This window comes from Eulemur rufifrons, chromosome 19, assembly GCF_041146395.1.
Source record: "Eulemur rufifrons isolate Redbay chromosome 19, OSU_ERuf_1, whole genome shotgun sequence".
Taxonomy (NCBI): Eukaryota; Metazoa; Chordata; class Mammalia; order Primates; family Lemuridae; genus Eulemur; species Eulemur rufifrons.
In genome coordinates, this window is record NC_091001.1 from 48,109,829 (window position 1) to 48,124,017 (window position 14,189).

The following is a 14,189-nucleotide window of genomic DNA, read 5'->3' on the forward strand; positions in this document are numbered from 1 at the left end:
GGGGAAGTAGCCAGCACAGGTTGATGTGCCAGGTCAGACCTCTTACAAAGTGAAGATACTAATGACCGTCTTGCAAGGTGCTATAGGTGTCATGAGGGTAAACTGAGGCAGTGAACTATGGCAGCATCTGTAAGGCATTTCAGAAATGGGGCCAGAGCCTCAAGATGGAAACAATGTGCTCTTCACAAGTGCTAATAACTTTTTGAAGCTATAATATTATTTTAAAGTATTTTCTGCTATAATAGGATAAACATGTTCTTTTTTTTTTTTTTTTTTTTTGAGACAGACTCTTGGTCTGTCACCTAGGCTGGAGTGTAGTGGCACCATCATAGCTCAACTCAAACTCCTGGGCTCAAATGATCCTCCTGCCTCAGCCTCCCAAGTAGCTGGGACTACAGGTGCACGCCACCATGCCCAGCTAATTTTCCTATTTTTTGTAGAGACGGGGTCTCGCTCTTGCTCAGGCTGGTTTCAAACTCTAGCAGTTCTCCCGTCTCAGCCTTCCAAAGTGTTAGGATTACAGGCATCAGCAATGGCACACGGCACCCAAAACATTTTATTAAAAATCAGACGATAAAAATAACAAGGCTTTGAGAAGAAACATAGTTGGGGCAAACATTTAAAACTGTGCTACAGTAATAATCCTCATAATAAAGATACTGACAGAGTTCAAAAGACATGTTAAATTCCTAAAAATATCCCAGTAAATATAGGACTTCACACACACACACCGGCACTCCCACATACACCTGCACGACGGCAGCTGGGTGGGAGGAGGTGTGAGGCCTGGAGACAAGGACAGAAAACACAAAGATTAGGGAGAACTCCCGACAAGTAGCTCTGAGGCAGTTCTGAGGCAGCGTTTGTTCACCTGAGCCAAGAGGAAGACTGTGAGGCAGATGGGCATTGGTACCGTGCAGGGGTGGGGAACCTGTGGCCTTCTGGATCCTTGAGCGTGGCCTTTTGACTGAATCCAAATTTTACAGAACAAATCCTGCTGGGCTAGCGTCCTTGGCATTCAGCAGCAGTTCCTTGCTGATGCAAAACATTAACATGCTGGGAAAATGCATTTCAAACCAACACAATTTCTTGGTTAACAGGATGTTGTTCCCTGATTACATGTCAGATAATTTGCGTTCCGGACTGTATGAAGCTCAGTACCTCAAATGATAAGTAAGCCTGTGTCTCATCCTGCTAGATGGGATCCTGAAATATGAAACCCTTTTTTTATTATAGAAAAGAAAGACATAACCTAAAATTTACCATCATCATTATTCTTAAATATACAGTTCAGCAGTGTTAAGTATATTTACATTGTTGTGGAACAAATTTCTAGAACTATTTCATCTCACAAGACCAAAACTCTGTTCCCGTTAAACAACAGCTCCCCTTTTCCCCTCACCTCAGTTCCTGGTGACCACCATCTACTTCCTGTTTTTATGAATTTGACCACTTTAGATAGTTCATGTAAATGAAGTCATACAGTATTTATTTGTCTTTTTGTGACTGGCTTATTTCACTTAGCATAATGTCCTCAAAGTTGTTCCATGCTGTGGCATGTGTCAGAATTTGATGAATCATGAAATCATAAACACTACAGAGTGTATTTTTCACCCCAAATTTATTTGAACAATGTTAGGCCAGGGGTAGGAGGTGGGGGTCCTTCCGCTTTACTTGTGCAAGGAAATAAATACCCTTGTTGAGTTTATCTACTTGTCATGTGATCCTCCTGGGTTGTTTCTTCAAGTTTCTGAGCATAAATTAATCCTAACAGGCACATGTTCTATGTTAAAGGTAGTATTCAATAAAGGAGCTACATCAGACATCACAGGACAAAATGTCATCTTTAAGAGTATATTTTTGGCTGGGCGCGGTGGCTCACGCCTGTAATATTGGCACTCTGGGAGGCCGAGGCGGGAGGATTGCTTGAGCTCAGGAGTTCGATACCAGCCTGAGCAAGAGTGAGACCCTATCTCTACTAAAAATAGAAAGAAATTATCTGGAAAACTAAAAATATATAGAGAAAAAAAATTAGCTGGGCATGGTGGTGCATGCCTGTAGTCCCAGCTACTTGGGAGGCTGAGGCAGGAGGATCGCATGAGCCCAGGAGTTTGAGGTTGCTGTGAGCTAAGATGATGCCACGGCACTGTAGCCTGGGCAACAGAGTAAGACTCTATCTCAAAAAAAAAAAAAAAAAAAGAAAGAAAAGTAAGAGAAAGAAAAGAGTATATTTTTAATGCTGGAGAGTTTTTAAAACTCAGATTGATGTGATTTCGTTCCAGAGAGCTCAGAAGTATGCTCAGCAAGTCTTGCAAAAGGAATGTCGGCCCAAGTTTGCGGAGACGTCAATGGCACTGTTATTTAAGCACAGGTATAGCACGGACTTACCGCCTTTTGTACAGAAGGCCCCCAAAGCAAGTGAAGCCGAGGACAAGTATGATCCTCCTTTTGGATTCCGGAAGTTCTCCAGTAAAGTCCAGACCCTTTTGGAACTGTTGCCTGAGCATGACTTTCCTGAACACTTGAAAGCCAAGAGCTGTAGGCGTTGTGTGGTTGTGGGAAGCGGTGGAATACTGCACGGACTAGAACTGGGCCACTCCCTGAACCAGTTCGACGTTGTGATAAGGTACGTTGCTTTGAACACCAGCCTTCTGCCTCTAGCGCTAAGTGCACTGCCCTTGGTCAGTGCAGCTCCAGGGACAGTGAGGGAGACAGGACGCTCCTCATGGTCCCTGCCCTCAAGGGACTTACTGCTAGAGAAGTTGAAACAAAAACCACAAAATGATGGGATGTCCCAAAGTGTGCCATGCTGCCCTTAACTTTGAGGAGCATGCTGTGGATGGCAGGAAGTGGCAGATCCTTTTCAGAGGAGGTGAGGTTTGGAAGGATGGGTAGATCCAGGTAAGCCAGTGAAGGAGCAGGACGCAGCGGGAGAACTGAGTTGGTGGGAGGCCGGGCTTCCGGGGCAGGGGCTGGTGAGCTGCGGGAGGCGGTGCTGGCTGGGACACGGAAGAGGCTGAACTCACCGTGACAGGCAGTAAACAATCATCCTAGATTCTTTTTGGTTTAGCCATTTAAAAATTTGTTTTTCTGATTACAAAAGTAAAATATGTTCCTTACTGAAGATTAGAAAAATACAGAAAAATATAAGGAAGAAAACGATCACTCATTTTCAACACAAATAACTACCCACTATGAATTGGCTATGTTTCTTCCACTTTTGCTCTATACACATACTTATAAATGCATTTATAGTTTTATGAGGTATTTTGCTTTTTTAACTTAATATTATGAATACGTTCTGAGGTCATTAAATATTCTTGTTAAACTGACTTTAGTGAGTACTTAATATTCCTTTGAGAACATTTTGTAAGTTATTTAGTTCTGTTGCGGGACACTAATAGAATGTTTCCATTTTTCTTTGCTATTATGATTTTATACATCAAGGGCTGTCAAGAAAGTATCCTTCTCCAAGGAAATAATCAAAGATATACAAAAAGACATTTGAGGGCTGTCCAGAAAGGATGGACAGCCCTCAAATGTCTTCCTTAAAGAATTGTTGGCATCAAGATATTTGGATATTTTTCAGGCCCTTGATAACATTATGTCAGACTAATTGTCTTAATTAATCTTAAGGATGTGCAGAGCTGGGAGCACGATGAGAGCAGGCTCTTAATGTTCAGCAGTAGCGGTGGATTTGATTGGAGGCAGGAGAGAATAGGAGTGGGGGGGCCTGGGTTAGAGGCCATGGTAATCAGGGCATGAATTGTGTGGGCCTGGTGCGAGACACAGGAAGTGGAAATAGTGACTAGAGATTGAATCTGAGAGGTGTATTGGAAAAGCAGATGACAGGACTTACAGTTTCACAACTCATGTCAGGAGACACCAAGATTTCTAGTCTGGGAGTCAAAGCATTCGTGGAACCACTGTCAGAAACGGAGGTGTAGAGAGGCTGGGCGCCATGCTTATACCTGTAATCCCAGTACTTTGGGAGGCCAAGGTGGGGAGGCTCGCTTGAGCCCAGGAGTTCAAGACCAGCCTGGGTAACATAGTGAAATCCTGTCTCACTATGGAGGAGTGGGGAAAAAAAAATGGAGGAGTGGAGAAAAATCTCTGGTTAGTGAGGGAGAATGACAAGATCCATTTTGGACATTTTGAGTCTGAAAGTGGTGATGTGTTCACATAGTACCTTTGTCCTCAGTAGCTGTGATTTGGGGCAAGTTTCCTAACTGTCCTGTGCCTGTTTCCCCATCTGTAAAATGGAAGCAGTAATAGTGCATCCCTACAGGGACAAAATGAGTTAACATGTAAAATACTTAGATCGTACTAGATGCTCAATAAGTGTTTGCACCTATTTCTGGAGAATGTTTCGGAAGGTGGGGGCTCAGGAGGAGGGTGCAGGGGGTGCAAGGTATTTTTAGGTAAGAACCAGGCTTTTGTAAGGGACAAACAGTAGAAGAAACAGGTAAGAACTGAGTTTGAAGGGAAAGGGGATGCCACAGGCCACAAGAGAGCAGGAATGGTGCGAAGTGAGAGGGTCGTGAAGGTTGGGATGGGGGTAGAACAGCCGTCTTCGCTGGGCGCTTGTTGTGTGCCAGGACTGTGTCAAATGTTTTAGATGTTCTCATTCCTCAAAATAACCAGTGGGTGAGGCTCTCACAGTAGCCGGGGTTACAGATGAAGACACAACGGTAACGCGGCATGCAGGGTCCAGGCCAGGTGCTAGCAATCCAAATGCAGGGCTTGGAGGCTTCCAGAAGCTCATCCCTGCGCCCATGCAAGCAGATAAATGACCTCCTATATGCAGGTCTGCAGGGCCAGGGTCCCACACCCATTGGATAGTACGTGACCGGGCTGGGGAAGAGAAGCGGTGAGAACCAGGAGTGCCGGCAGTGCGAGAGGCGGGTGGAAGAGGAGGGCGGCTCTGAGCTGGCCTGAAGAATGGTGGACTTGGCGCTTCAGAGGGGAGGCAGGTGGGAGATCTGGGTGAGAAGCCCCACTGGGCAGGAGGACGAGGGGCCCTGGGAGAGCTGGAAGGGTCTAGAAGGTGGCTCCATGTGCAGGGATGGTGGGCGCCTGACTGGGGAGTGTGGGCTTCGTACACAGGCACTGGGAAGCTGCTGTCACTGGGACAGGGAACGGTGGCTTCAAGCCTGATTAGAGAAGGAAAGATCAGTTTAAGAAGCTTTTTGATTTTTCTGTAACTTTTAAGTTTAAAACAATTCTAAACTTAACAGAAAAGTTGCAGGAACAGCACAAAGAACTCCCATCTACCCTCTTCCCAGGTTCCCCGATTGATAACACTTCATCACATTTGCTTTATAATTTTCTCCTTGTGTGTATACTATTATTCCTTTCTGAACCTTTGAGAGTTAGTTGCAGATATCAAGCCCCGTTACCCCTAAATACTTCAGTGTGCATTTCCTAAGAACAAAGACATTCTATTATATAACCCCAGAATAGTATTTAGAAGTAGAAAATTAATGCAATTAATAAATCATTAATAAGTATTAATAAATTCATACAATACAGGCTTTATCTACGGACCTTATTCAGATTTCACCAGTGATCCCAATGATGTCCTTTATTTTTAAAAAGAGAAGAAAGAAAGAAGAAAAAGGAAAAAAAAAATTTGGGTCTAGGACCATACCTTGCATTTACTTGTCATATCTGCTAATATCTTTTAAGAGTCTCATACTCTACTGACTGAGCTAGCTGGGCAGCCTCCTAGTAATACCTTTTAATAGTCCTGGGGTTAGGAGTTTAAGATCTAGAAGAGGAAGTGGCAGTGAGATAGAAAAGAAAGGTTACATGCAGGTGGGATATTACAGGTGAAGAGCTGGACAGACTTATTTTTGAAATTTCAAAACTGTGTAACTGGGTGAATGTTGTTGCTTCTGGAAGAAGTCAGAACTTCCCCCAAGACAAGTGTCTTTCTTGTTAAAGGCTTAATTGACCTAACAGTTGTAAGTGCCCTAATCTTTGCTTTCAGACCAGCTGGCACACCTGGGGCCTAGTGACCTCCTCGGTCCCCCGCCCCACAGAACTGAGGTTTGTATCTCTGCCTCGCCCTGGGTCCTAGGTTTTCTTTTCTTACTACTTTTTGGAGATTTTAGCAAGTATCTGAGCACGATAGGAAATTTTCAAGGAGACTTTACTGGCACCCAGAGAAAGCCCAAAATGTAATTTGTCTGGACTGGCTGAAAATATCAGGACAGATGAAATTGCTTGACATTCAGGAATTAGATATGGGTGTTCAATCATGAACTGAAGGCTGCATTCTGCAAACACTAGTTAAAACAGCTGTGAGGCGGGGATGAGGCTGCTGGGAGGGACGGCCTACCGCCAACCACATCTTCATTCCTAGTCCTAAGAGAATGTGAGGACTTGACACGGGGTGTGGATGGTATGATAAGGTAGTTGACAGCGTGCTTTGTCAATGTGTCTTTGTCCATTTTGTTTAAATAGGTTAAATAATGCACCTGTTGAGGGATATTCGGAGCATGTTGGAAATAAAACGACTATAAGGATGACTTACCCAGAGGGTGCACCACTGTCTGACCTTGAATATTATTCCAATGACTTGTTTGTTGCTGTATTATTTAAAAGTGTTGACTTCAACTGGCTTCAAGCAATGGTAAAAAATGAAACCCTGGTAAGCCCTAGACATTCTTCTATCAAATGTGCCTTAGTAAAAAGTGAGGGAGTCTCTAGTTGTAATTATAGACTTTTATTTCTAAACACGCACAATGGAGTGCATACCTTTGTGCTGTCTTTCACGTGATAATCACTGTCTTGTAGAAACCCTTCAGAACTCCTTGCTGCAAACTGCTGTCAGAACCTGATTAAGAGTCGCACGTGAAAATGGTGATCATTACTTAATGGGAATGATCAAGATTGGGAGCAAAATTGCTATTACTGAGGTTGACCACCCACCTTACTCTCCAGATGTGAACTTGCAGGGCTTTTGGTTAGTTCCAGAAATTAGATTTCCTTGGATGAATATAAACCATTGAGGATATTCAAAAGAATATATGTAAAATTGCTATGGAATATTTTCAGAGAGAGTCTCCGAAAATGCTTTGGTCAGTCAGTGGTTCCCTTGTTGGAATAAATTCACAGCATTCCAGAGGGGCAGATGTGGAGGAGATGGCCCTCATTCGGCCATATTCCTTTTGTCTGTCTTTACCATAATAAATCATGTTACTTTATAGTCCCACCTGTTATATTCAAATAAATTGCAGAGGTCAACTATGGAGGAACATGTACACAAACTAGCAGGACATACTAGACTTCTCTGTGAGACTAGTAAGATGTATTAGACTTTTCGCATAAGCTCGGTGTGGTGGAGAATTTGTATCTCCAAAGCTTGATTCTATACAGGTTATCATGGTCTTCTGGATTTTCTGTTGGGTAGAAGTTCTAGTTGGAAGATGAAGCACATATAAGGTGACTCACAGTCAGTTGCCTAGAGACTTCATGGGACTAGGAAACAGAGTAAGTAAGTGGAGAGAGGATGCAGGGTGAGGGCGCCTTCCGATGGGTCGGTCACAGTGCTTAATACCCGTAAACTGGAACTATTTGCTTGGTCCTCCCTGGACAAACTGATGGCTTTAGATACTAAAAAGGCTCACCGTTGAGTAATTTCTACCTCAAACAGGTAAGAGTTGGTTCTACGATTCCTCTTTTTGTCTTTTGTAAGTTGGATCTTTTAGAGTTTCTTTTTGAGTTGAGGTACTGGATCTGCATAGATATTAGTGACTCTGACCCACTAGGGTCACACCCATGGCCTTGGCCAGATGAGCTGGGAATGCCTGCTCTGCTGATAAGAATAACTTTATTAAATACCCCAAATGATTGCTTGCTTTCTTTCCTTAGCCATTTTGGGTGAGACTCTTCTTTTGGAAGCAGGTGGCAGAAAAGATCCCACTACAGCCAAAACATTTCAGGATTTTGAATCCAGTTATTATCAAAGAGACTGCCTTTGACATCCTTCAGTACTCAGAGCCTCAGTCAAGGTTCTGGGGCCGAGATAAGGTATTTTTATTGCTACTCAAAGTTAATTGTTCTTCTCTATGTTTGAGGGGAGATGTGTACAAATTTCACTTGGTCTTATGTCTAGTGAGAAACCCAGCCATTGATTAGACACCCCATGGGTGTTCACCACTCTGCACCTTGACTGTGGGCTCTTCATGGTTTAATTGGCCTTCTCCTCCTCTGACTCATCTCTTCAGTATAGTCAACACATTAACACTTACGTCGCTGAGCTATTATTTAAGGTATTCTTACTCCAGGACTCCCTATAACTGCAGGGCACTGAAAGGCACTTTGGTAGTCTGAAAAGATCTTTACATTTTAACTCTGTGGGTTGCTCAGGTGAGAATTGATTTTTATCGTCACTTTATAGGTAATAGTAAATAAAATCAACCCTCCAGAACAGTGCTTTTCAGTTAATGCTTGGGTCCCACCTCAGTCATTCTGATTTAATTGGTTTGTACTTTGGGATGTTCAAAATTCCCTGGGTGATTTTATTTTGCAGGCTAATTTGAGAACTTTGGCCCTAGCCTGGTCATTGCAGTAGAGATCCTTTACCTGCAATTAGCATGTGCTGCCACCAGGGGGTGGGGTGGGCATGCCTTTATTACTTGTGGCTTCATGATCTAAATAACTCAATCTGTTGTCTTTAAAACTTTTAAGACCTGTGGGGAAATCTTAAGCAAAATTTATCACGTATATGACAGGGTAAACACTCCCAAAACACATAGAGCTCTTATTAAAAAGACAAAGATAACCCAATAGAAAATGAGCAAAGGATCTGAACAGACATTTTACAAAAGAAGAATTAAAATAATCAAAGAATACATGATAAAATATTCAATAAATATAAATAAAATATTCACCAATAATCAAATAAAAGCGAATGAGAGCCACAATGACATTTTTGCCCACTTTGTTAGCAAAGACATAAAGGTTTGATAATATCCTTGTTTGGTGGGAGTGTAGGTAGGATAAGTTCGCACTTTTTCTGGAGGAAAGTTTGGTGGTATAAATCAGTTTTAAATGTGAATAGTCTCTAATCCAGCAAGTTTACCCTAAAAACTTATTATAAGGAAATTAGAGAAATCTGCAAAGACAGATACTCTAGGATGTTCACCATAGCATTAATAGCAAAGGACTAAAATCAGCCTAAATATTTATCATGATGAGATTGTTTAAACAGATTATGATATAGTCAGAGCAATATTGTCTGACTATTAAAGATGAAGAAAACCTGATGGATATGAAAACACCTCCACAATAAATTAAGCAAGAAAATCAAGATACAGAACACTTACATGATTCCATTTTTGTTTAAAAATAAAATGTGTGTTTATATGTAAAAGCTTGGAAACAGACACCAAACTATGAAGAATGTCCTTCTCTGGAGGGGAAGTTTGTAGAAACCTTTACTTTCTACTTTACAGTCCATTTCTTTCTATTTGAATTGAATATTTATTTTTAAAATTGATAAAATGACATTTTTCTTTTAGATAAAAACAGTAACTTAACACATGGACTGCCACACTAGAGAAAAAACATTTTTTTCCTTGGGGTCACAATGTGTTATTACAAAAATAGAATAAGAACTTGGAAAACAAAAAGATCCTTTCTAATTTAATGAAAAATGTGTTATTTTTTGTTTTCTGTGCAACTTGAAAAGTAGTTCTCATGGCTCCCAAGGTAAAGATATGTGTGAGTTACATATGCTTCACAAGGCCCCAGGCTCAAAACTAGCGTGACTTAAATACAATTCACATGGCTGTTACTGTGTTAAAAAGCAGACTTCTGATCTAAAATTGCAGCATCAGACCCTTCCTCCTGTATGTACCCTTCCAGCAAAGGGAGAATTCTGTTGGACAGTAAGGAGGTGTGATCTTAGGGGGCATATTGTAGAGATAACATGCTTTGGAGGAATTTTTAATCGTTTTGAGTTCTGTCCACGCATCACCCTTACAAACAGTTGATGTCACACACTCCTTCCACATACATTGAGTATTCCCTGGTGCTGGCTGCCAAGCTGGTCGCTGAGATGCAGGGTGGAGAAGACAGAACAGGGCCTTAGAGCCCTGTGGCTAAACAGGAGGAATGCTTCTGCGTTCACTTCTCTTGATTTCTGTTTCCAAACATGTCGTATGGCTGTGGAGTTCCTTTCTAACAGGTGGGGTTGGCCTTGAAAGGTGGGTGCCACACACCAAGGAGCAGGAAGCAGATTTTAATGAAAGGTGGATTCAGTAGATGTTCCCTAATCCCACCTAAATCTGTGGACCCTGGAGAGTCCGCTGTCCTCCCAATTTACAGACAAGGAGAGTTATTTATGGAAGTCACGGGTTCAACTAAGGGGAATGAAAAGGAGGTACATTTGTACATGGAAAACTATACAAAAGAATATTAATTAGTAGATGGGGGCAGCCTTCAGAGAAGGCCTGGTGAGCTGCGGGGCTTGCTGTATTCCCCTGTCCCATGTACTGTCTTTACCCAAGATCGGGATGGAGATCTGGAAAGTACGATGCCAGGTTTGGGCATTCCAGGAGGCATGGTGAGATGCCAGTGTGAGGAGAGAGTGGTGACACAGAAGCCAGGATGCATTGGGCATTCTGGGCCAAAGTCAGGTAGGATACATGTAGAAGTCCCTAATTCAGATATGAAAATTATTTGCCTGAACAGAGAGTGGGGAGAAACTGGCTTAGCAGCTGTGCATGTGAAAATGGCCTAGACGTGTTATTTGCCAAAAAGCAAATGGGGCCCGTATGTGGGATGTAGCTGCAGGCAGGGACTGAGCAGCGGGGACTGAGGACCCTCTGCTCTCAGGAAGGGAGGGCTTCAGAAACCATGCCCTGGGAAGGACTGTGGAAGGTCCTGTGGCTGCTTATTCCAGAGCAGACCTTGTAGACATTTGTCGTGCAAGAGAGGAAATAGGCTTGTTTTGTGATTGTTGACATATTATGTAGGACCAGTGGGTAGACATTTTAGAAAGAATATTTTTTAACTTGGTGTAAGAATGGTCAGGCTGCCCCTTGAGGGGTGTTAAAAGTATTCCTGTCACAGACCACGTTTTAGAGTCTAGATTCCTGATTTGCATGGAGAGTTAGACTTTGAAATGTTACGTAAAATTATGTGATGTAGAAAATTGCAGCCTCCAATGCAGCTTTTATGACTCTGCATAGCACATGCAGTACCTGCAAAGCAGTGAATTGTGCTAAGACTTGTTTTTTCTTTTGGGTCTTTTCCCTTTTTCAGAACGTCCCCACCATTGGTGTCATTGCTGTGGTCTTAGCCACACATCTGTGTGATGAAGTCAGCTTGGTGGGTTTTGGATATAATCTCAGTCAACGCAGAACACCCTTGCACTACTTTGACAATCAGTGCATGGCTGCCATGAACTTGCAGACCATGCACAACGTGACAACGGAGACCGAGTTCCTCCTAAAGCTGGTCAGAGAGGGACTGGTGACGGATCTCAGCGGAGGCATCTACTGGGAATTTTGAACACGGAAAACCTCACTTGGAAATGCAACTCTGACCCTGAGGGCTGTTGTTAACAGCCTTCTTGTTGCATTTCATCCTGCAAATACTTTGAAGTGCAGCTGGTATTTTTAACTTTTAATTTAAAAACAAGAATTGTTTAGTTCTTCCCACTTCTCTTCCCTATTTATTCGAAGTCAGTGTTTGTTTTTGCACAGTATTTTGTAAGTTAATTTTAAGAATTGAATTGGAAAGACTTCTCAAAGAGAATCGTATGTAATGATGTTTTATTGAATTTTAAGAAAGTAATTTAATTTGTAAAAACTCTGTCCATGTATACTGCATACCGAATACGAGGTAAGCAATTGGAAGGAGAGGAGAGGTCACGCCTTTGATGACAGCCCTGAACCCCTGATTCTGGTCCCCCGTCTGGTGGGACTGGTGGAGGAGGCACTTCCGGGATGACATGCTCAGTAGCCAAGCTGCTGATACTGGGTCGGCAACACGGCCCCTGAGGCCTGGCAGGTCGGAGAAGTTCACGGCCCTCTCTGTGGGTCTGCCCTCTGCAGGGACACTCGCAAGAAGCAACCAAGGGAGCTGTCCTGGAGGTCCCTGGTTGGGGTGGGACACAGGAGACATTCTGTGTCCTCTGACTACTGTGAAGCTACCCTGGGCTGCAGAAGCCACAGTCTTCCCAGCAATTATGGCAACTCTTGAATGTCAGGAGAATTTTTTTTACTGCTCTTCCAAAGCACTTAAGCGTTATCTAACGGCTCCAGTGTCTGAGGTGGCTTATAAAAATTAGGACAAAACCTCTATGATCCAGAGTCACCGGGGAATATACCCTTTCCAGGAATAATCTGAAACACTGAAATGAAATGCTCCCAGTGTTATAAATTGCCTATTAAAAAAAAACGTTTTGAATGCCATCCTGGCAGTGTGAACTAGGCGATGTGCTGGTTGAAAAGTAAAGATAAGTAAATAAAAGCATTTGAGGAGCTCTCATAGTCTAGTTAATTTGAGTACTTATTTCTTTAAGAAAATAAATCTGTAAGTCTACCCAGAATGCCGTTGGATGCTGCTGCTGAGACCTCGCTGCGTGAGGTCTCAGTGGTAAGGGACAGAGGACTAGGGTGCCTGCCCCTGCAAGCCGCATGATCCCAGACAGCTGCGAACTCCTCCGCAGAGATGGCAGGTGCTGGTGGCTTCCTCCCCAGGACGGGTTTTCTCTCACTTGTGTGTCTTAATGGCTCTAGTCCCTGATGTCGGAAGATCTGCCGCTGCTCCACTGCCACCCTGCCCCAGACTTGGCTGCTGTCATCTCTGTTCTCCAGCTCTGGCCACTGCCACCGCTGCTGCCACCTCCCTGGATTCTCCTTTCCTCTAATGGCTCGTGCAGCCGCCATGCAGCCCTGACCCCCAGCCTGTTCTCATGTCTTCCCCATCCACCACCTCCTCAGTGTATCCAGGCCACGAGTCAGGTCATAGCATTCCAAACAGAGTCCCTTCCATCTCCAGGGCTCGCAGGTCGAGCACAGAGTGGGCAGCAGAGCAAAAATAGTGTTTCTCTGGTTTTGTGTCTTTTCTTAAAATTTTGTATGGATTTTGCTTTTTACTCTAGGATACTGTTTGATTAAGAGAAAATGTTTTAAAATTGTCACCCGTTAAATGACTTAGTTTTGCAAATTGAGACTCAAGAAGATGGTTCACAAACAGCTCCTGGGTGACTCAGGCAGTACCCAGCTGGCACCACACAGCTCCACCCCCTCGTCCCTAGAAGCCTGAACTTCCTTAGACAACTTAATACCGTGAGCACCTCCTCACCTGTTCCTGTGGACTCTTGTCCCACCACTTTGCAGGGCTGCTGGGATGTGTGGAGCTCAGCGCCTGCACTCAGCTTGCAACCGCTCTCCGGCCTGGTCCCCTCCCCAGCCCTCCACCCTGTGCATCCTTTCTTGCATCCTTAGGGAGCTTTGCCCGTGCCTCTCAACTTGTACTCCTTCACCCACACTAAGTAGGTGCCCTAAATGGATAAAAAGGCATATTTTTGTAGATCTTTTATGGAGTCCACCAGCCAGGAATTCACTGGAGATCACCTTCAAGAACTTTGAACACCTTGGCATGCATTTGTTGGAAGTTTTGTCTTTGCTTCAGAGTTGCTCTCCCTTGCCCCACCCCACCCCACCCACACCTGCTTTTTTTGGGAACAGACTTTCTCTAGGTGCCCCAGGGGGTTCTAAGATTGATCTCCAGTAACTGAAGATTTACTGTCACTCCAACAGCTTTGAACGGCATTCCAGGCACGCACACACACACACACACACCCTCTTATGTCGATGGGACCATTGGTTTTGAGGCAACTTAGGAGGACTGACTTACACATGATCCACATTTTAACATGTTTCTAAAACTCTGAGCCACAGAAAATTTCCTTGAGTTTTAGTATTTTGTTTTTTCCCACAGAGACCATATTTTCTCCGGAAACCTAGGCTGGCCTTAGAAAAATGCTTTTGGGACTGGAATGAGTCTATCATGGTGAGGCAGGCATCTCAAGGTTGGTTTCTGGGGGGTCGTGTGTTTACTGCACATGAACTCCAGTTTTTAGACAAAGCTGAACTAGGATCTTACAAACATATGTTCTAGGTATTCCTTTGCTTTCCTCGACACTCCAAGAACATATTAATAAG

The 14,189-nt window shown here is 43.5% G+C and overlaps 1 protein-coding gene across 3 annotated transcripts in view; it reads left to right on the forward strand.

The window, feature by feature from the left end:
- The window catches only part of ST3GAL5 (ST3 beta-galactoside alpha-2,3-sialyltransferase 5), a 55,461-nt gene extending 42,945 nt beyond the window's left edge, over positions 1–12,516 (forward strand). For 2 of the 3 annotated variants that reach the window (XM_069494323.1, XM_069494322.1), the window contains exons 4-7: positions 2,283–2,626; positions 6,469–6,655; positions 7,879–8,037; positions 11,278–12,516. In XM_069494323.1, the coding sequence (XP_069350424.1) occupies positions 2,283–2,626; positions 6,469–6,655; positions 7,879–8,037; positions 11,278–11,526 (939 nt within the window). In that variant the 3' untranslated portion in view covers positions 11,527–12,516. The remainder of the gene's footprint in view (positions 1–2,282; positions 2,627–6,468; positions 6,656–7,878; positions 8,038–11,277) is intronic. The other variant, XM_069494324.1, reaches the window with a different exon arrangement.
- The last annotated feature ends 1,673 nt before the right edge of the window (positions 12,517–14,189 follow it).